Consider the following 20,766-nt stretch of genomic DNA (forward strand, 5'->3'; position numbering starts at 1 on the left):
AGTAAAAGTGGAAGTACTCAGATCTTGTACTTGAGTAAAAGTAGAAGTACTCAGATCTTGTTCTTGAGTAAAAGTAGAAGTACTCAGATCTTGTACTTGAGTAAAAGTAGAAGTACTCAGATCTTGTTCTTGAGTAAAAGTAGAAGTACTTAGATCTTGTTCTTGAGTAAAAGTAGAAGTACTCAGATCTTGTTCTTGAGTAAAAGTAGAAGTACCAGAGTGTAGGAATACTCTGTTACAAGTACAAGTCCTGCATTCAATTGAAATACAAGTATCTCAAAAATGTACTCAGTTACTTCCCACCTCTGGTAATTATAAATACTTTTGCCATTGACAGATTAATGCTGTCACTTCCATAAAGCAGAGCTGTGTTTGTGAGCCGTTCAGTGGCTCTGCGGCACCCCCTGACCCAGCGTTGAGATGCGAGACCCCCTCCCCACCATGCTCCAGTGCTCAGCTATGCCGTCACACCCCCCCCCCCCCCCCCCCCCCCTCCCTCCAGGCATGCAGCACAACACGGCCTCCTGAAGCTCAGCAAAGTCTGGCCGCCTCCACGTGAGAAACGTGCACTCTCACTGACACACTGCCTGTGCATGGTCACAGTGTGGGGGGGAGGGATTTGTGCAGCTTCATAGTGACACACAGGGGACAGGTTAGGTCACTCCCACTCAGCTGTACTGCCACACACACACACACACACACACACACACACACACACACACACACACACACACACACACACACACACACACACACACACACACACACCACACACACACACACACACACACACACACACACACACACACACACACACACACACACACACACACACACACACACACACACACACACACACACACACACACACACACACACACACACACACACACACACACACACACACACACACACACACACACACACATAATTTGAGGTCATAAACATGTCGTCACTGCTGGTGCCGTGAACACTGTGGAGTACACACTGTCCAGTACACACTGTGGAGTACACACTGTGGAGTACACACTGTCCAGTACACACTGTGGAGTACACACTACTCTTCTTGCACTATTGTTATATTGTTATATATAGTTATGTTGCATTGTTGGAGGAGCCTCAAACTTGGATCAGGCACTGGGAAGAATATTTTGCACATTTGTACACAAGCTATCACTCTTAATATCTGCACAGCTTTCCACTTTTCATAACAATACTGCACATATTTTATTTGAGTATGTTGTCATAGTATACTGTACATACATGTATGCACCAGATACACCAAGGGAAATTCCTGGTAAGCGTAAAAATACTTGGGGAAAAACCTGTTTGTGATTCCTGATTGTTGACATCCACCTGGATCCATCTTCTTCTTCTTATAGACATGACTAACTATAACTGTATTATCTTTTTCATTTGCACACCACACCTACTGCACGTCTGTCCATCCTCTGTTTCTCTCCCCGAGGTTTCTTCCATTTTCCCCCATTAAATGTGGTGTTTATTTTTCCTTGTCCGAGGTGAGGGTCTAAGGACAGAGGGTGTCGTATTCATATTCTGTATAACCTATAAAAACCCCCTGAGACAAATGTACAACCTGTGATATTGGGCTGTATAAATAAACCCTGATTGATTGATGATTGATTGAAAGGGGCAGCCTGCTGCACAACACAACTCATGTTCTCCCTCAAATCAGAACCATGTGTTTGGAGACAGTTTGCTTCTCTTTTCCAATGCTGGAAAGAATACCTAATGACATACTGTTTCCAACATGGAGCCGAGGATCAGGCGCTGGGAACAAATGAGCTGAGAAATTCTTCGGTGAAACTCAGCCCTGGTTTTCTTCTGTTTTTGCTCCACTGTTCTCCAAAACACACGCAGCCTGGGTGAACTGCTACACCTAATTAGAATCAATTACGGAGCGCAAAAACAACCAAACAAACGAGTCTCTCTGACAACAGAACAAAAGCTTGTTTATCTTGTTCTGTCTCAGCGGACATTGTGTCGACTCCCAGCATCAGTCACTTGTGATTTCAGTGATCTGAGGAATCATATCCGTCATAAAAGTCCCTTAAATGACTCATGTCTTAATGCAATGCTGCTGTTTGCTGCTAAGCAACCTCAGATCTGTATTGGGGCTTCTTCTTGAGAAAAGTAAGCTTTGTGATCCCTTCCAAGATTTGGCTTTTTCTCCAGTTGTTTCTTTCATTTGTGACTAAGCGAAAGGATAAATATATACACCTTCATGTTGCTCCTTTCATTCCTCATCCTCCTCCTACTCACTTTTCTTGCAAAGAAAAACTGGCCAGTAGAGACCAGTAACATGAGGGATTCACAAATATAAGAAGCTCTGAAATATATCCATGGTTTCTCCACTGACACAAAGTCTTGAGGATTTAAAAGTAAAAAAACAAGAATCTAGTTACTTTGCCAACTAAATAGAAACAAGTCATTTTCATTCAGATCATCATCCAAAGCATCCTCCACATTTCCATCTGGCAGCTCACATAGGGAACCTTCTGTTCTCCGTGGATCACACACTGAACAGTTGCTCTCACGTCAAACATGTCTGAGGAACAGATGATTGCACAAGAGTGCGTACGAGTTAGAGCCGATGTGGTCAATAATAACAACAACGTGTTGTTTCTGACGTCAGGGGTGCTGAGCCATCTGATGAACAACAGCAGCCATGTGGCTATTTCTGTTACAAACATAAAAACACTGACGTCTGGTTTCAGACAGAGGGTGGAAAGAGGTGCTGCAGCACAGGCAGCATGAGAAACATAAAGAGCTTTTATAAAGAATGGAGACATGTCACAAGAGAGACACTACATACCATTTCTTTCCTCAATTGCTAGCTATGCTTTCTCCTCTTTTAGAGTGTTGGGACATTTCCAACTAACTGGGCTTCGTCTTGGCATCAAATCTGGCCAAGATATGACTGATGAACAAATAAGATATGAGAAAAAAGGCCAAAAAGTATTTGAATCACTACTTTAAAGTGTGAGTAGACCAACAAACTACAGCAAACCGCTATCAGCAGCATGATGACACACACACTTCTGAGTCACACACACTGTGCCGTACACACTGTGCCGTACACTCTGTGTCATGATGCATACATGTTATCATCAGACAAACTCATGACTGCTGGCTGTGTGTGTTTGCGTGTGTGTGTCTGTCACTCGCATCCCACAGGACGAGCATCCACAATCCCACGCTCCTCAAACGCACCTCAGACTCCAGACTGGTGTTCTGCAGACAGAGAGAGGAGATGAGACTGCAGGGTGATGTGAGGTAACACCGGCGTACGCAAGCAGAATATTTCTCTGATGCTCGATGAGACAGACAACCCTGAATATAAATTGATTTCCACTGTCTGGGATAAAAAGTGCTTGTGTATGCATCGCTGGGCAGACGTTATTCTGACCTTATCTTCCCCAGCTCTCTGTCCTCACTGCTGTGCATTCTGGGTTATTTTGGTGCACTGAAATAACCTGCTTTGGCCTTGAATAGCCCCACTGTAATGTTCCCACATAACCCCCAATGGTGGGTAAGACAATACAGACAGCTGGGTCTCAGTGGTCTCTATCGCCCCCTGCTGGAGGACATCATAACTCATGAGAAATATGTTGATCCAAATGCAAGAAGACAGGAAAATGGGTCAATTTGCAGGAGGGTTGCAACTGTTAGGGAATAGTTGCTTGTTTTGTATCCTGATTACATCCCTAAGCCTGTATATGAGTGTATTCCTTTCTGCAGCTATTTACCAATCAGAGAATGTAATTTGAAGTATTTAAGTCTCTTTCCAAGCAGCCGCAGCTTCGCAAACAGCTGTCTGCTGCTGTGTTTAAAACGCAGACAAGGCCAGTAAACTTCCCCTAATAACACCGCACAGTCAAAGGCGACGCATTGCATATTCCCTTTCATCTCTGCCTTTGAGACAGAGACAGGAGAGGGGTTTTTTGAAGGGAGGGAGGCATGGGGGAGGAGGGGGGAGACAGCCTGGCTGAGTCTCTCCTTTTTGCCCCAGGGGTGAGTGCTGCTCTCTCTTTGTCTGAGGACTGATTAACAGAAAGCAAGACTAAAAACGGGGAATATGAATTGTGCGAGCTGACAAAAGCTTCCTTTGTTTCAAACCTCCTACATGTGTGACATAAAGGGGAAACCCAGATTAAACATACTCTAAGTTAAAAGGAATATCCCTGCATTCAAGTAGCTAAAAAAATGTATATAAAATACGTCATTATGCACACATGTGATGTTAGTGTTGTAGCTGGTTGTGATTGTATTTGTTTTACTTGATGCACCATTTTTGGGGGGGTTTATGGGTATTTTTTTATTATTCAGTGTTTTGCTCTGTACACAAAGAATGCAGTCTTCAATTCAATTAGATATTTAAGTTTAAGAGCCCTGAATCAAAGTCAAAACCTCAATTTCTTAAACTTTAGCGATCATGTGGTTGAGAAAATGTGTGAATATAATATCATGTGTAGTTGAAGCATGGGGTTACACACAAATACTAAGTAGGGTAATAGTATACCTCAACAACAGTGTTTGGTGATGATGTGTCCATGTGTTTGCAGGTTTAACTACTACGGCATCTTAACAGCCAAAATTGAGGGCTTGAAAATGTTTTAAAAGTCAACACCGCAGGACCTCCACTACTCTGGTCTGAGAAGAAGGAGTGAAACAGGGCGAGTGATGAGAGGCTGATTGGGGAATGAGGAGCAGGTGAGCAGGTGGGCGGGGCCAGAGTGATGAGCGAAGTGGGAACAGGTGTGTGTTTGGGGGGGGGGGGGGGGAATGGAGAATTGCAGTAGGGACAGACGAGGAAATGTGGAATTAGGATCAGTGTTTGAGTACCACACTGTTGGGAAAACACTGAATGTCCTCTTCCAATATCAGAGTAACATGCTAACAAAGGTATCCCAACTGTAGCTGTGAACATGACAGGATGTATGATTACCTAGAAGAGCATCAGGACTGTTTTAGGCATATAATAGCTATGTGATTAACATGATGATTCAGACTCTATGGAGATAGACATATGACAAGCATGATCATTTCTGACGTGGAGCTAATCTGAAGTAAACATTGAATACTGTTTTATATTCCTCCATCTTGTGACTGTGTAACTCCCTCTCTTGGATATCAGCATGTGAAGGACACTGCTCAGGAACTAGTTGATGCTCTGTATGTGATGACTACTTCCATTCTGGAGAGGATCAGAAATACATGGATCCTGATATTGAAGCTCAAGCCGGGGACGAGTGAGATTTTTCTAACAATACTTTACAGAACAGATCAAGGTGTCAGTGATACATGTATGTGTTACTGGCCTCAGGCCTAGGGGTACCTGGGCCAGGGTGTATCATTTATTTAAAACCAATACTATTTATAAACTCAGATTCCCTTTAATAAATGTGTGTTTTTAGTCACTGCAATGATTCATATAGTCCTCTAAGGCAGTGGTTCTCAACTGGTGGGTCGCGACCCAAAAGTGGGTCGCGGACCCGTTTCGAGTGGGTCGCGGATGTGTGAGTGAAAAAAAAAAATTGAAATTTTTTTTTTTTTTTTTTTTTGGGGGGAAAATTCAAACTTTTATTTTTAAGGCCCGATTTTCTAACGCTGTGCATGCAGTCGGCGTTGGACTGGAAGTACCGGAGACCATAAACGGTTTTGAAAACTTCTGTCACGATCGTCTTCTCAATAAAATATCTTTGCTGATGTTTTTTCGGGTCTTCTGACCAATCAGAATCAAGATTGTTGCCGGAAGTCCCCACGGAGAATAACTTTGCGGTAGAACTCTTCTTTATACATCCATGGGTACAACTTCAGATAAAAATGAACACATAATGAAATATGACCCCCGGTTTGATGACTGAGAGGTCACAGAACAATGGGAGCTATCTACCCTTACCCACAATTTAAAGTAAGTCACACAGACTATCTCCTCTTTACTCTTCTCACAGCAAGATGTCAGAACAAAGTGAAAAACAAACAATAGCATAAAATATTATTAATATGTCGGGTAGTAATAGATTTATTTATTTTCTTCTCAGAGTGTACCAGAATGCGTAGTTTATGTTAGTATTTCTAAAAATCTCCTGGGGGAGAATCCCCCCAGACCCCCCTGCTGGGGTTGGGTTTCAGCATGTGTGCCTTTTTATATAGTTCAGCTTTGATTCCATCATCTCATTAAACCTTTTTTAAAAGCATACTTTAGTTCTGTGAAGGGATATAAGGGATATATGCACTGTACTTCACTTTCATTAATATTGTATGCTCAAAAGCGTATATATTACAGCACGATTTTTTGTTGAATAGATTTGAGTGCTTCAAAATGTTGGGTCGCGATGTATTGACCAAGTAAAAAGTGGGTCCCGAGGCCTGACCAGTTGAGAACCACTGCTCTAAGGGTTACTGTAGTACGTACATTTCACCACAAGATGGCATTGTTTGCTAAATCCCCTATATCACATACACATATTTATTTATGATCTGTGATTTTACTACATGTATGCAGTACAAACCAGTGGTGGAAAGTACATTTAATCAAGTACTGTACCTAAGTACATTTTGAGGTACATTACCTTTCCTTGAGTATTTCCATTTTACGCTAATTTATACTTTGACTCTAGTATATTTTGGCTGCAAATAATGTACTTTTTTACATACATTTGACAACATTAGTTCCTTTTGCAGGTTTATATTATTAATATAAATTCAATTAACAATGATGTGCTATAATGGATGAAGATAACTGGCAGTTTTAATGTTTTCTTATCCTTTAACAGCTGCAAAATTAAGATGAAAGTGCAACACTAATTTTAAACCAATGATATAATATATATTATTCCGAAAATGGACACCTTGGATAATAAGTACAGAAGTATATTTTGTTGCTAATGCTTGCAGGACTTTTAGAGTATTTCTACACTGCGGTATTACTACTTTTACTTACATATAACATCTGAGCACTTCATCCACCTCTTGTACAAACCTCCAACTGTAATTAAAGCCTCATAAAGCGACATGCCATGATGAGTAATGTGTAATTATGCATTTTATACGTTACCCTGTAAAGGAGCTGCTGCAGGGAACACATTTCTGAGGTGATGCACGAGGGGAACACTCACTTCCTCCCGATGTCACCTGATCCCCGAGGGTCAGCAGCTCTTCCTGGGTGGAGACGGACTTCCTCCCCTCTGCGACTACCAGACAGATGAATCTAATTTAAGGCCTTTTAAAGAAGCAGTAAAAAATAATGGTTTCATTTCACTGGTGTTTCCCGGCTGTTCTTAATGAAGCGTTCACTCACTTGAAAGAGGGTCGCACTAACCATGACATTACACATCTTCTCTTTCTTGTGGTGCTTCTAATAAAGCGGGCCAGATTTACTCATTATTTCTGGTAGCTGTGTTTTATTAGTAAAGTGCTATACTTAACAAATACACGTTATTCATCAAAAGCACACACATGAAACTGATGTTGAATCCACTCTGGAGTGTCCTTGAACTCTCAGTAAGTGTAGTCTCTGTAGTGCTATCATGAATAAGGCTGCAAGAGTAAGCAACTTAATCCTTGTATCATGTAAATCTAGTCTAGTGTTCATTTTAATTAATTAAACAATCCAATTGAACACATTGCTCTGCCCTTAACAAGCTTTTTGTATTAATTGTGTCTTGTTTATTTAGCGTATACGAACTGTTGAAACCATAGACTGTATATATAAAGATTGAAACATTGGAACTTATTCTATACAGTTACTTACGAAATAAACACACCATTATTTACACACACATCAACATTAACAATATATGCACTTAATATATACCATACTCTGTAAACTGAGCTAAACACATATAATGGCTGTTTTAACAGAGAATTATTCAAATTTAAATTACAAAATGCACGCTATGTGTTGAACCTAAACTGGTCACGTGCCGCTCCGTGCCTGCCACTGAGGAAACGGAGTTTAGCTAACTGCTTAGCAATGTAGAGCAATTAATAATCATAAAAGCTAAATACACAACACTTGACATTCAGTCAGCATGTTAATACAAATACAAACAAACGTTTTTGCAAACTTATTTCAAAGTTCGAGAACATAAATACTACGTTTCCTACCTGAAAAGGAGAGATATCAATGAAGACGCTCGGACATGATGCTTTCTCTCTGTCAGGCCTCGTGCCCTCTGCAGGCATGAGTCATCAATCACCAGCGTAATCTCTCCAAAAAACAGATTTAACATGGATTAACAATTTTGAAGGAAAGTATGCTTATACTTGTACAACGAGTTTCACCTCTTTTACAGGACTGTTTTTAACCCTTTTAAATAACATAAACATTGTAACCTTTTTTTACAAGACTTTGTTTTTATAGTAGGGAGACCAGGGACAGTTGTAACTTGTAACGCCTTCAATATCTCCAATCACAAACAAGCTAGAGTGGTGAAACTCACTCTGCACAGGCGCAGTTAGATGGAAAGATCGCTGTGAAAAAAAGGAGCCACGTTTAAATCTTTCGCAAAAGATATCAGCAAAAGTTTGTTTCTGAGGTAAAATATTGACAACAATTATATGATGTATTTTTTGGATACTGTCTTGAGGTCAAATGTCTAGGAATCCAAACTAGTATTATTAGAATCACTGTTTTGTAAGCTAAAATTATAACTAGCTAAATATGGGTCAAGCTAGCAATCAGGCAAGAGTAGGCTACTGGACACCCAAGAAGGTGTTCTCAACAGAGCAAGAGATGCTTTTGAGAGACTACCTGATGGAGGCAGCTGATTTATACTATGGTCTCAGCTCAAAGGAGGTAGGTCTACATAATTAAGGTAGAATAGGCTATCTATACTGAACAAAAGAAAAATAAGGGATCAGAAAAACAGAAAAGTGAAATATTTTCCAATATATATTCATTTTAGGTGCGGAAGTTTGCCTATGAATTGGCAAAGAACTACAAATGCAACTTCCCTCAAACCTGGGCAGAGAAAGAGATGGCCGGAGCTGACTGGCTCACAACATTTTCGAAGCGGCACCCTACCCTTTCCATACGCAGACCTCAGGCTACCAGTCTATCACAGGCTACAAGCTTTAACCGATCAAATGTCAACAAGTTTTTTGACAACCTGTCTGCTGTCCTGACGAAGCATGGTTTTGTCACACAGGACATTTGGAATATGGACGAAACCGGAGTAACAACTGTCCAAAACCCTGGGAAAATTGTGGCCAGAAAAGGGACCAAACAAGTCAGCAGTGTGAGCGGGGCACTCTCATCACACTTGCATGTGCTGTAAATGCATTGGGGAATTCCATCCCTCCAATGATGATATTCCCCCGGAAGAAGTTTCAGCCCTTCTTCACCAGCAATGGCCCTCCTGGCTGTATTGGCACAGCAAATGGGTCTGGGATAGAGATGTCCCGATCCGATCACGTGATCGGGGATCGGAGCTGACAATGACCATTTATGATCTGCCGGCCATTGTGAAGAGTGCCCTTCCTCTGGCTGCAACGCCATCAAATATCCAGGCAGGGTTCGCGTGCACTGGAATTTGGCGTTTTAATAGACATATTTTCAGTGACATCGACTTTTCCCAAATCACAGACCGCCCACCACCAGAGCCTTCTACAAGTGCAGCTCCAACACCAACTGTGGCATCCTCTCCTCTACTCGCAGCCTCCTCTCCTCAACTCACAGCCTCCTCTCCTCCACTCGCAGCCTCCTCTCCTCTACTCGCAGCCTCCTCTCCTCTACTCGCACTAAAACACACACACACACATTCTCCCTCTCCTGTAGTGTTGGTTTTTGTGCATGTAAATGGTCTGCAAAGGCTAAAATCCTCCAGTTTCCTCCAGAGGGAGTTTCTCTCCCACACGTCTTTTGTGGATTGCTCGACTTGTACATTTAAAATGCTGACATGTCACTGTATTGCACTGTAAATCTGTAACCTGAGAGTCTGTGTTAATCAGTGACCGTCAAAACCCAGCCCACACAAAATGCTGACAAAGCAAAAATAGCTGCATATTATCATATTTGTTGTTTTATTGTCTCTTTGCTGCTGTAATGACACCCCTCAAAATGAATGAAGTACATTTTATTTCAACTTAATGGATGATGTCTTGCTGCTTAAAGATCAAATTATTGCATCTGAGCTTTTGGGGGTTGGACCTGATATCAAACATCGAGGAATCTCCTAAAAACTCAGGACAAAATGTGCTAAATACAGATTAAAATGTTGAATACAACTATTTTGAGTTGTGCAAACCAGCTTCTGTAACCCGAGATGAAAGCAGCAGATGCACAGTGTGTATTCCTGATTGCTTTGAGGGTGTATATCCTGCTATACTGTAGTCCTTCTCAAAGATCATTTTACACAGTCTGTGGTAATGAGGAAGAAAAAGGACTTTGCTCTGAAATGCTTCGCGTCGTGTGCAGGTCTTGTGATGATCGCGGAAGAGTTTCTAATCTTCACAGAGAGCAGACACCGACTGACGGCTGGCTGTAAGGTAACAAATCTACTCTAAATCTTCTTTGTATAGACCCAAAACATACGTATTTTATCTTACGATTTAGTTGACTCATTTGCAAAGCTGTTTTGATTGAATGACATCTTTAAAATCTTTGAACAGTGCAACAAACTTATTCATTGCTGATATGCATTATTGACGTTCAAAGGTGTTAAAAAGGTAAAAACAGATCTATTGCCGGGCTTTAAATTGTATTAGGTCAAACATCTTATTGATCTTTATTTAATCCTGTATTTATTTGCATTGCATTTGATGAGGAAAGTAGCCAAAGTAATCAGGTTGCATTACTTGAATTCTTTGATACTCAGATTAGGTTACTCTTTTTTTTACAGGTAATTGTAATGGAGTAGTTTGAATACAATCTGTCTCTCATATTACAGTAGGTGATGAAGCTGTTTGCAAACTAAGTGCTGCTGTGACGTGATTTGTCATGGACTGGAAGAGCAACCTGCGGCGCACCCAATCACTGAGGAGCATCCCCTCGTCATGTGACAAGCCCACCTGGACAGAGGGGAGGCTGAGGGAGAGGATAACATCTGTGTCCCAGCTAGTGTCCAGGTGAAGAAACATCACTCTTCTACATCTGTGCCCAATAAACACACCCTCTACTTACTTCTACATGTATCTTAAAGGGGCCCTGTTATGTTAGATAGGTTTGTGTGCATGTAAATGGTCTACAAAGGTTACAATCCCTGTTCTCTCTAATGTCTTTTAAATATAGATATCAAACTACCGTGGAAGTAAGTGCATCCAATCCAGAAACTGCAGTGAATAATGATGAAGCAAAGCCAAAAACGGTGCTCAAAGAGGTAACTCAAACACAATGCAACATCATATTTAAAGGTCACCTATTATGCAAAATCCACCTTTTCATGTCTTTTCTACATCAACATGTGTCCCCTCTTCTTCATGTCTCTTCTACATCAACATGTGTCCCCTCTTCTTCATGTCTCTTCTACATCAACATGTGTCCCCTCTTCTTCATGTCTCTTCTACATCAACATGTGTCCCCTCTTCTTCATGTCTCTTCTACATCAACATGTGTCCCCTCTTCTTCATGTCTCTTCTACATCAACATGTGTCCCCTCTTCTTCATGTCTCTTCTACATCAACATGTGTCCCCTCTTCTTCATGTCTCTTCTACATCAACATGTGTCCCCTCTTCTTCATGTCTCCTCTACATCAACATGTGTCCCCTCTTCTTCATGTCTCTTCTTCATCAACATGTGTCCCCTCTGTGGAAAGAGACTCTGAAAGTTTCAGGAACAAAGATTCTCTCTCTTTTTGTCCTGATCCATTTCTATAAAAAACCTGTCTGAAAATGAGCTGATCAGATTTTGGCCACTTTATGATGTCATAACGATGTTTTGTCTTGTGTAACCATTAGCCAATCAGCAACCAAGGTAACCCCCCCCACCTTATTACCTGAATCTCCTCCTAGAGCACCATTGAGTTCTTTGTAACCAAATCTCTCTCAGAGGGGCGTGGGGAGGGGCTCCTTATTTTCATCTAAAGTAACAGACAGAGAATCAGCACTTTGGAAACAGGGCTGAAACAGAGGGGATTATGGGATGCTGCCATGATCTGTTTGGTGTTTCAGCCAATCAGAGACAGGCTCTGTATATATCTGAGACCTGTAATATATTGATGAAAAACAGTATAATAGGAGACCTTTAAAAAATAATAAACACAGCTGCATGAAAGAATGTTTTTTTGTATCACCGCCAGATCAAACCGTCTATTCTGAAGCGTAACGAGACTCACCTAGATTCTCTGATGAGGAGGAATGACGCGAGGGAGCTGTCACGAGGAGACAAATCCAATTTGACCCGCAGTAAGTCAGTGGGGAACCTCCAGAGCAGCGCCGGCTCCATCGGGGCCCTGAAGGCTCTGTTTGAGTCCAAGGGAGCCACTCAGAACAAGGTGAGGAGTCCCAGAGCAGCGAGTCTCACATCCTCTAACAAGGCTGCAGACATCAAGCCCATGGTGAACGGAGAGGGGGAAGAAGGAGAGGAACCTGCTCCAAGAAAGGATGCTAAAACTGATCATGTGACTCGACAGGTAAATGCAAACATCAGCCTTTTGTTATTATCAGAATCAGAAACAGGTTTATTACCAGGTAGGTTGACACGTACGAGGAATTTGACTTGATGTCGTGGTGCATACAGTACCAAAGTGTCAGTGGGGGGGCCATCATGACACCCCTTAAGAAAAATAATTGTCACACAGACAGGCTGCTTATTTGCAATGAGAGTTAATTTTTCTGTCTCTAGGTGGTGACTCGGACCCGGGCGGAGAGGAGGAAATCAATCGGGGGGATAGATTTTGAGAGAATTGCAGCCTCTCAGGATGGTGAGTACCAGACAACGTTCAATAAAGTGTGCTGTGAGATGAACCTGAGCATCGTTTACTTCAGCCTACTGCACAGGAAAGCATTTTTAAGGTCACTGAATCGAATTTAATCTAACTTTCTATGGTTTGGCTGAAAAACACAGCAAAAACGACATTATAAAAGCCCAGATATAAAGACCATATAAACACAAAGACCAGTTGATAAGAAGAGGTTGTAAGGAAACTGGCATCACTCCCTTAAGCTTCAGATACAAATGAATAATTAACCAACACGTACAGCTGCTTTTTGAGAAAAATCATGTTTAATTGACACCAACGAACACATATAGATCTTCATTTAGCATCCAAGGAAATGGAAAAAGTGAATTTCTGACACTTAAAATAAAGAATTGCCTAAAGATGTTTAGTTTTCAATATGTACACAACAACAGAATAGCCTAATTCAGCGTCGTGCAAAGTCAGACTGAAGCACGCATCAGTCACTCCTCACAGTAAATTGTGCTGTTTGTTTTTCATGTATTGTGTCTGGATATGTGTCTATGTTGATGTTACACAAGGAGCTGCTGTGATGCAAGTCACATTTCAGACTTGATCAATCGTTTGCAACTGAAAGATTCCCTGGAAAGCCGCCTTTCGCCCTTCGAGGCCCGTGACTCAGGTCGAGGCTGTGGGAATGAAAGGAAGGTGAAACTGAGAGGGAGAGAAGTGCAGGACGCAGTGATTGACTCAACCTGGTGTGGGCACAGCAGACCACTTCACTACAGGACAGAAATAGACAGCAAGTCATGAATAAGTGACGGAGGGTGAAGGGTCAGCTGTTACTGGGAGGAGAGAGGGAGACACTGAGAGTTAGAAGACACACAGCGAGAGGAAATCAGACCTCACAGATTCACAAAGACTGAAAGGGAATAAGACGACAGGCAGGACATAAGGGACTGTTCGTTTTCTGTGAGTACGGATTTGATTTGTGATTAAATGTGGAAACAAAGTGCGTCAATGTGTGTTGGAGGGGACTTGGTATCAGGATTGATGTCAGAGATTTACAGGAAGAAGCTATATCAAGAATGTGTTCAGTTGCTGATCAGTGCATGCACATTTTTTGGAAGTATGGGGCTTTTTTTTTAAGGCATTTTTCGCTTCGGACATCAACATTTCATTTATCGTTTTTCTGAACATTTTAGTTTGAGGCTTTAAGAAGTACAATTTCAAAAAGTTGCAGGGTCATTTCTCCACTGTAAATGACATCTATGGTAAAGACTATAGAAACATCTCTGTGTTTGATGAGTAGAAATAATTCCACTAGCATGTAATATGTCCTTTTAGAGGCTCTTGAAATAAGCATACTAAAAAAAACGTATTTATATATATTAAAAACGTTAAAATCGTAGAACATAAAGGTGTTTAGACTTTAATATTGCTAGAATTTGACCTAAATGTTGTCTTTATTCTAATTTTACAGCGTTTTTGCTTTATTCATGTGTTCCGCAGCTTTTTATGGATTTACGATCTGAACTTCGACACAATTTTTCACTTTGACTATTTAACGCTGAGTCATGTGTAGCTGTAGTGACTCGCCTGTCTGTGTAACTCTCAGTATTTGTGTCAGTGGAGTCAGGTATCTGTCCTTCTCCACCACCAGTGGGACATATATAGCTCCAACACATGGCAGCTGTTCAATATCAGCTTTAAATGTTATAACTAGTCACCTTTAAAAACTACTATCAATAACACACAGTTAGCTGACATGGATGTATGTCATCTGTATGTGTTTTTAAAATGAGTAACTTGTTGAATTTCTGTTTCAATGTCAGAAAAAGTCACATGATGTTGTGACCCTCTCTGGAAATACTTTGACACAGCTGCCTCCTAAAAAGCTAAAATTAACCAGTAAACAAAGTGAGACAAATGTACAACTCCTTTTACCTTTAACCTAAATACCACGTAAAGATTTTGGACGGCACATCTGTATAAAGCAAATACTTATTGAACCTTTGATAAGATTGTGGAAAAACAAGATATTCCCTATTTCACATTGTACTCTGGCTGATTGAAATACTACTAATACTACATGTCCAATGGCAAGACAAGAAATGGTAATGATAGTTAAAGGTTGATCTGATGTCTCTGCAGATGAAAAGAGGAGGTCCATTGCAGATTTCAGAGACAGCTCTGTAATCCAAAGCAAGTGTGTCTCGGTCAAAGCCATGTCTGCCCTCTACCTGTCGAAGGTGGTACCTCAGGATTCAACACGCAGCCTTTCAAAACCGGTAAACATCCGCCTACTCCTTGTCTTTTCACTTGTCTTTGAGCTTAAGCTAAATGTTTAAGAGCATTAAGAAGCATGCAAAGGAGAAGTTACATTTTAACATTTTTAATTATAGGTTCCAGAAAAGATATGAATGTTTTTGTTTCATGATAACCCATTAACTTAACTGCAGAGAGCGCACCTCCCTCAGCAGATCTGTCTTCTGTAGACACTGCAGTTCGTTATCTTTTACAGGTGTCATATAACACACTAAACGGTGTCACGCTAAAATATGTCATACAATGATTACTGATCTGTTAACAAACCTTATGTGAAGGTAACCTGACTTGAACTTATTACTGTTTCCTTCAAGGAACAAGATAAGTCATCTCAGTCTGGGAAAAGAGTCCAGCGAACCAAGGTAAGCTGGAATTTGACCGGACATTTTGCATAATGGTGTGCAATGTATTTTCATTTGTTGCAAAAACACATTAAAGCTTTTCCCGAGATATGAATATTCCCTTAAAAATAAATATTGGATGCCATAAACTCAACATTATTGTATTAATCATGTGGTTGCATTTGCTGGTTGCTCTGGAGTTCGGCTAACCCACTGACACCTGGCATGTGGAAAGCATATCAACTGGCATGAGTGAGGTACCATTGAATGCATGTCTGCACACCCTGGAGCATAATTTATTTTACTGGATGGCTCATATCTGTCACAAAGGACTCAATGATGAGACCTTTACTCTGTTCTTCTAAGATGTCCGAGGACTCCGAAAAAAGCAAAGACGACATCCCTTCGCTTCCTTCAGCGAGACATCAGCAAGGACCAGAAGACGTCTCTGGGGCCAAGTTAACACAGTCCATGTCATTGCAACTCTCTAAAGAAAAGCTACACCAACAGCGGGCGAAATGCGAGCTGAAAAGGCTCCTGAAGCACACTCACCCCGAGCTGAAGACGCTGGATGGAGTGGTGGACGAGGAGCTTGCTGAGGTTTTGAGTTTAGAGACAGATGGTGAAACGGGATACGAGGGAGAGGTCCTGTCAAGATGCTTGATATTTGAGAACTGCGCCCTTACCAACAAAGTATCTCCTTACATCCCCAAGAAGCACGTAGCAGAGGGAACAGTGGAACGAGGCGATGTCAGTAAATCATCAGCTGTGGTTCAGGAGCATGAAGACAGGTCTTGTACTGACAAAACAATTGGACCTAGTCATGATCCAAACAGAGAGGGTGAGGAGGAGATGGTAAGAATAGATGTTCAGGCTACCAGGAGGAGATTTGAGAGTCAGTCTGTGAACACATCTGCACCATTTCCCAAAAATAACTGCCAAGGAAAAGTGTATATTTCTGGAGATAAGAAAGGGGCAGTCCCAAAACAGGAGTTTAACATGCGTAGACAAGATAATCTACACACCAAAAGTCTTGATGTGATAAACCAGCCTAACAAACAAGGTCCTTGTGATCCTATCATTGGCCAAAGCATTGACCATGTGGTTTCCACTGGTGAAACACCCTTTGGTGATGAGACTAGAAGCATCCCTGGTCCAGAGAAAATCATCAAAACCAGTGCTGCTCTTTCCCAAAACAACCCATTCATCCCAACAAACATAGAAAGAGAACACTCATTTCTGCGTTCATCACAAAACCAAAGCCCAGCGCGGGACGGTGGGGAAATTCAGGACCAGGTGAAAGCTAATGTCAAAAACAGAGCTCACCTGTTTGAATCAATGCCATTTGACCAAATCAGGCATCAGAACAAGGATGAAATTGAGTGGCAGGTTGAGAACATCAAGGAAACCCTGAATTCCCTTTATCAAGTTAATGCCATACATTCAGATGGCTCAATCATTGAGGTCAATGAGACGATGATAGCTAAAAAGGCTAAATTCACTCTATTAGAAGATGGGCCTGAGATCAAATACGACGAGGTGGCTGAAGGTGGTGCGCAAAACTTCATACTCCAGTTGCTGCCACGGTCAAACTTAAAGCCTCATATCACGTATCTGAAGGAGGGTAGGAAAGGAAATATCGAGGCCACCTTGGTGAAGATACCAGTGCAGCATCATCACTTCAGTACCAACCAAGACACAGAGTTTAAAACCGCCAACATGGCTCAGCTTGTCGAGGATATTCTCAATCAAGATAACTCTCTGCGGAAAGGAGTGATAATCCAGGAGGATACGGACGGAGGGGCTAAAGTCATAGTCTACTCCCTCTACTATTATTTGGATGTGGACGATTTGAAGAGTTACAGTCCTCCAAAAGGCGCAGAGCATTGTGAACCAGAGCAGGAAAGAGGAGATGTGAGAAAAAACGACAATCAAGAACTAAAAAAAGGTTTTGTTGCATCAACCAAGAGCTGCCTTCTAGAAACTCCCAAAGACCAAGGATCAATGCGGCCTGAAATCACAGTAAAAGGGAACGTTAAATTGTTCAAGAGTTGTATTGAAAAGGGTGATTTGGAGTATTTGAAAACTCTTCAGGCGGAGCCAACCGAGCAAGAACAAGAACTCCCTCCAAGTCAAAATGTGGCTGAACAAGGAATGGATCTGCATCATGAACAGAGAGGTGATGAAGCAGAGGAGAGCGCTTCAGAATGGGTCCCAGTGGATATAAAGAGACTTAAAAACATGTTCTCTGGAGATCAAAGACCAATCCAGCCCAAACCAAATGCATGGGAAAATCGTGCCCCCATTTCTTGTGCAGTCACAGGTCTTGGAAAGAGCCAGTCCTCTACAGAGATGGGTGTCAAAACACCTGAGGTATATAACTCTACGGTTACACCAAAGGGATCAAACCTACATTTTGGGACACAGGACGATGGTCAGGTCCACCAGGCTGAACTAGTCGAGGTGGTAGATAACAACGAGGAGATTTCTGAGCTCCAAACTGCAATGCAAAGCCTCCATCAGGCCACAATCGAGGCCAAATCTTTGCATCACTCAGCACTAGCAAAACAGAGACTCCACTATCAAGAAACCACCTCAATTACAGCAGGTGATGGAGAAATACCTCACACAAAGACATGCCATAAAGATAGTATTTATTTAGAAGAAACTACTGAGACATGCCGCAAAATGGGTCAAAAAGAAGCAGAAGTCTTCCAGAAACAACACTTGCAAGCTGCTATGGAGCCTGGACATATTCCAGAAACAATCGAGGCTCAGCAGGAGGAAGAGGAAGTTGTTTTTCACGGTAAACTTCAAGCAGCTTTGGACTCCCTGCAGAAATCCAACATCAATGTCAGCAGGGGGGATTTCAGAGACGCCATGATATACAGAAATGTGTCCAAACCTCAAAGATCACAACATTTGAATACAGCGTCTGTTCAAATCCCCACTAAGGAGGAGCTTTGCCCCGTGACTGACCCTGAACCAACTCCAGCACCAGTGAGACAAGAGCTCTCTAAAGAACAGGGGACATCAACACATGCAGAGCCCAAAGATAAACCAGATACAAGTGATGTCTCAGAGAAAAGCAATACAATACTTGTGGCTCCAAAACCAGCCATCCCACCCAAACCTGAGCATTTCAAAGTGAAACAAGGAGAGATTCAGTCAACTGATACAAACAATCCTGAGGCAACCCAAACTATTACTGTAAAAGTAGAAGAAACAGCTCCTCAACCATTGTCATGTAAGGATGAACAAAAGCAAGGTCTGTTCAAAGCTAACGTTTGTGCAGAGTCGGGTTCAGTGAATCCTCAAAGCAAAAAGCCTTTTGATGAAGCCATACCGATGTCTGAGGAAAGTGAAGTGAGGCATCAAGTTCAAGGTTCAGTCGTTATCTTGGAAACTGACAATGACATTAGGCGACAACAGGAGATAAACGTCACAGACGAAGAGAAAAGCCCCAAGGATTCCCCAATCAAAGAGAATATGAATGAAACAGATGAAAGCCATGTAGACTTTAAGGAAGCATGTAAGAAATTTGAAGGTAAGAAGGCAGCTTCAGGGAAGGAGGCTCCGGCAAAGCCAAAAAGAGTTAAAATTGCCCAGGTGGACAACAAAAAACAACAGTCTGGCAATAACACCTCAATTCTTGCACATGTTGCTGAGGAACCAACTGTACCTGGTTCATCCTGCAGTGAGCCAAACACCTGCGAACAAACTGCTGACAGCAAGAAGGAGAAAGTAAAGAAAGAAGAAGGTAAGGTCGAGATGAGGGAGAAGAAAGGACGAACTGAGACAGAGGTCGAACGACGACAGCGTCTGTCAGTCCACATGGATGTGATCATGACGGAGAATATGACCGCAGCCATGGATATCTTTGACAACTTGCGAAAGCAGGAGGAACTGCAGAGCATTCTCAGTCGAGTCGAAGAAATTGAACAGGACACAAGCGAGGTAGATGTAAGTTGTCTGAGGAAAGTGTTCGAGGACGTACCAGAGTGGGTCGTCATCCCCGGCAAAAAGAAACAAAAGAAAAAGAGAAAAGGAAACAAAGAAGGAAAGCTGCCATTAACGAAAAACAACACCGAAAGCAAGTCTTCAATGGCACATGTGTTTGGAAATCTTGAGCGAGCCAGTGAGGAGATCACAACTCTTAAAGAACATACTTTAGCAAGACTTGTGGAAATAGAGGAAAGGATTAAGAAGGCTCTTTATTCTGTCTCTACTTTGAAATCAGACGCAGATATCGCTGGTTTATCGCGCCTGTTCAAAGAGTCATTAGCGGTAGATCAAGGGTCCCCATCGTCTGGTGGTATTAGCAAAATTAGCATCGAGTCAAGCAGAACAAAACCACTGCAGACACAGGTTAGCACGACAGCACAAGGAGACTCAGATCTGCTAGTTAGTCAGGGTGAAGGAGCGTCTGCAAAACAACAAGCAAGTCCTCCATCTTCTCCTGCCTTCATCTCTATCCAATCAGCTGCTAAAAAGACAGAGAAAACAGAGTTGCTTCCACCTGAGACCACGATCTGCCCGAAATGTCAGAACAGTCCAAAGACAGAGGAGAGATTCAGGTCGACTAAAACCGTGACGTGCAACAGCCCCGCTCAAAACAGGAAGAAGGACCCCAGAAAAGGAGGTAAAAAACAATCGTCTAGCAACCCTAAACGAGAGATGAGTGTCCTCGAGGTGCAGACTGACCATGAGGGGAAAAGTATCGTGGGCTCAAAGACCGTCAAACAACTATGAGAGGACTGAACCATTTGGAAATTGGGTTTCAATGTCCCACTGTTGTCACTGGTTAGCTAGGAACAATATCCACATGTAAGGTAAAAGTACCCAGAGGTTTAGGTGCCGATCAATTAAAAACTTTAAATAATTCGTAGAAAAGTGAAGTTTGTTACCCATTGAATGCGTTTCTTCATACGTTTTCTGACAAAGTTCTTGTGTACATACTTGTATTTGTGATAAAACCATTGTTTCTATTGATGGTTGAGATTTGTGTTGGTCTCTTGTAATCTTAAAACTGTTTTTGATTTGCATTTGAAATTAAAGAAGTGTCATTGGTTTTCATTCATGCTTTTGTGTTGTGTTTTTTTTGATTACCTATTATAAGTATTTTTGTTTTTAAACCAAGCTCATTTCTTTCATCAGTTTCAACCGGCTTGTCGAGAGATGTGTTCAGCCTGTTCGAAGCCGGTTTATCCGATGGAGAAAATTACCGCAGACA

General features: G+C 41.8%; 1 protein-coding gene across 1 annotated transcript; it reads left to right on the forward strand.

Moving 5' to 3' along the window:
- The first annotated feature begins 10,436 nt into the window (after positions 1-10,436).
- On the forward strand, positions 10,437-20,593 carry LOC117496618 (xin actin-binding repeat-containing protein 1). The gene is given in 9 exon segments (XM_034148333.1): positions 10,437-10,515; positions 10,917-11,094; positions 11,258-11,345; positions 12,265-12,597; positions 12,810-12,888; positions 15,019-15,155; positions 15,507-15,554; positions 15,864-20,272; positions 20,274-20,593. Coding segments are annotated over 8 exon segments (5,313 nt in total). The 5' UTR covers positions 10,437-10,515; positions 10,917-10,966; the 3' UTR covers positions 20,365-20,593.
- The last annotated feature ends 173 nt before the right edge of the window (positions 20,594-20,766 follow it).

Source organism: Trematomus bernacchii, unplaced genomic scaffold, assembly GCF_902827165.1.
Source record: "Trematomus bernacchii unplaced genomic scaffold, fTreBer1.1, whole genome shotgun sequence".
In the NCBI taxonomy this organism is placed as follows: Eukaryota; Metazoa; Chordata; class Actinopteri; order Perciformes; family Nototheniidae; genus Trematomus; species Trematomus bernacchii.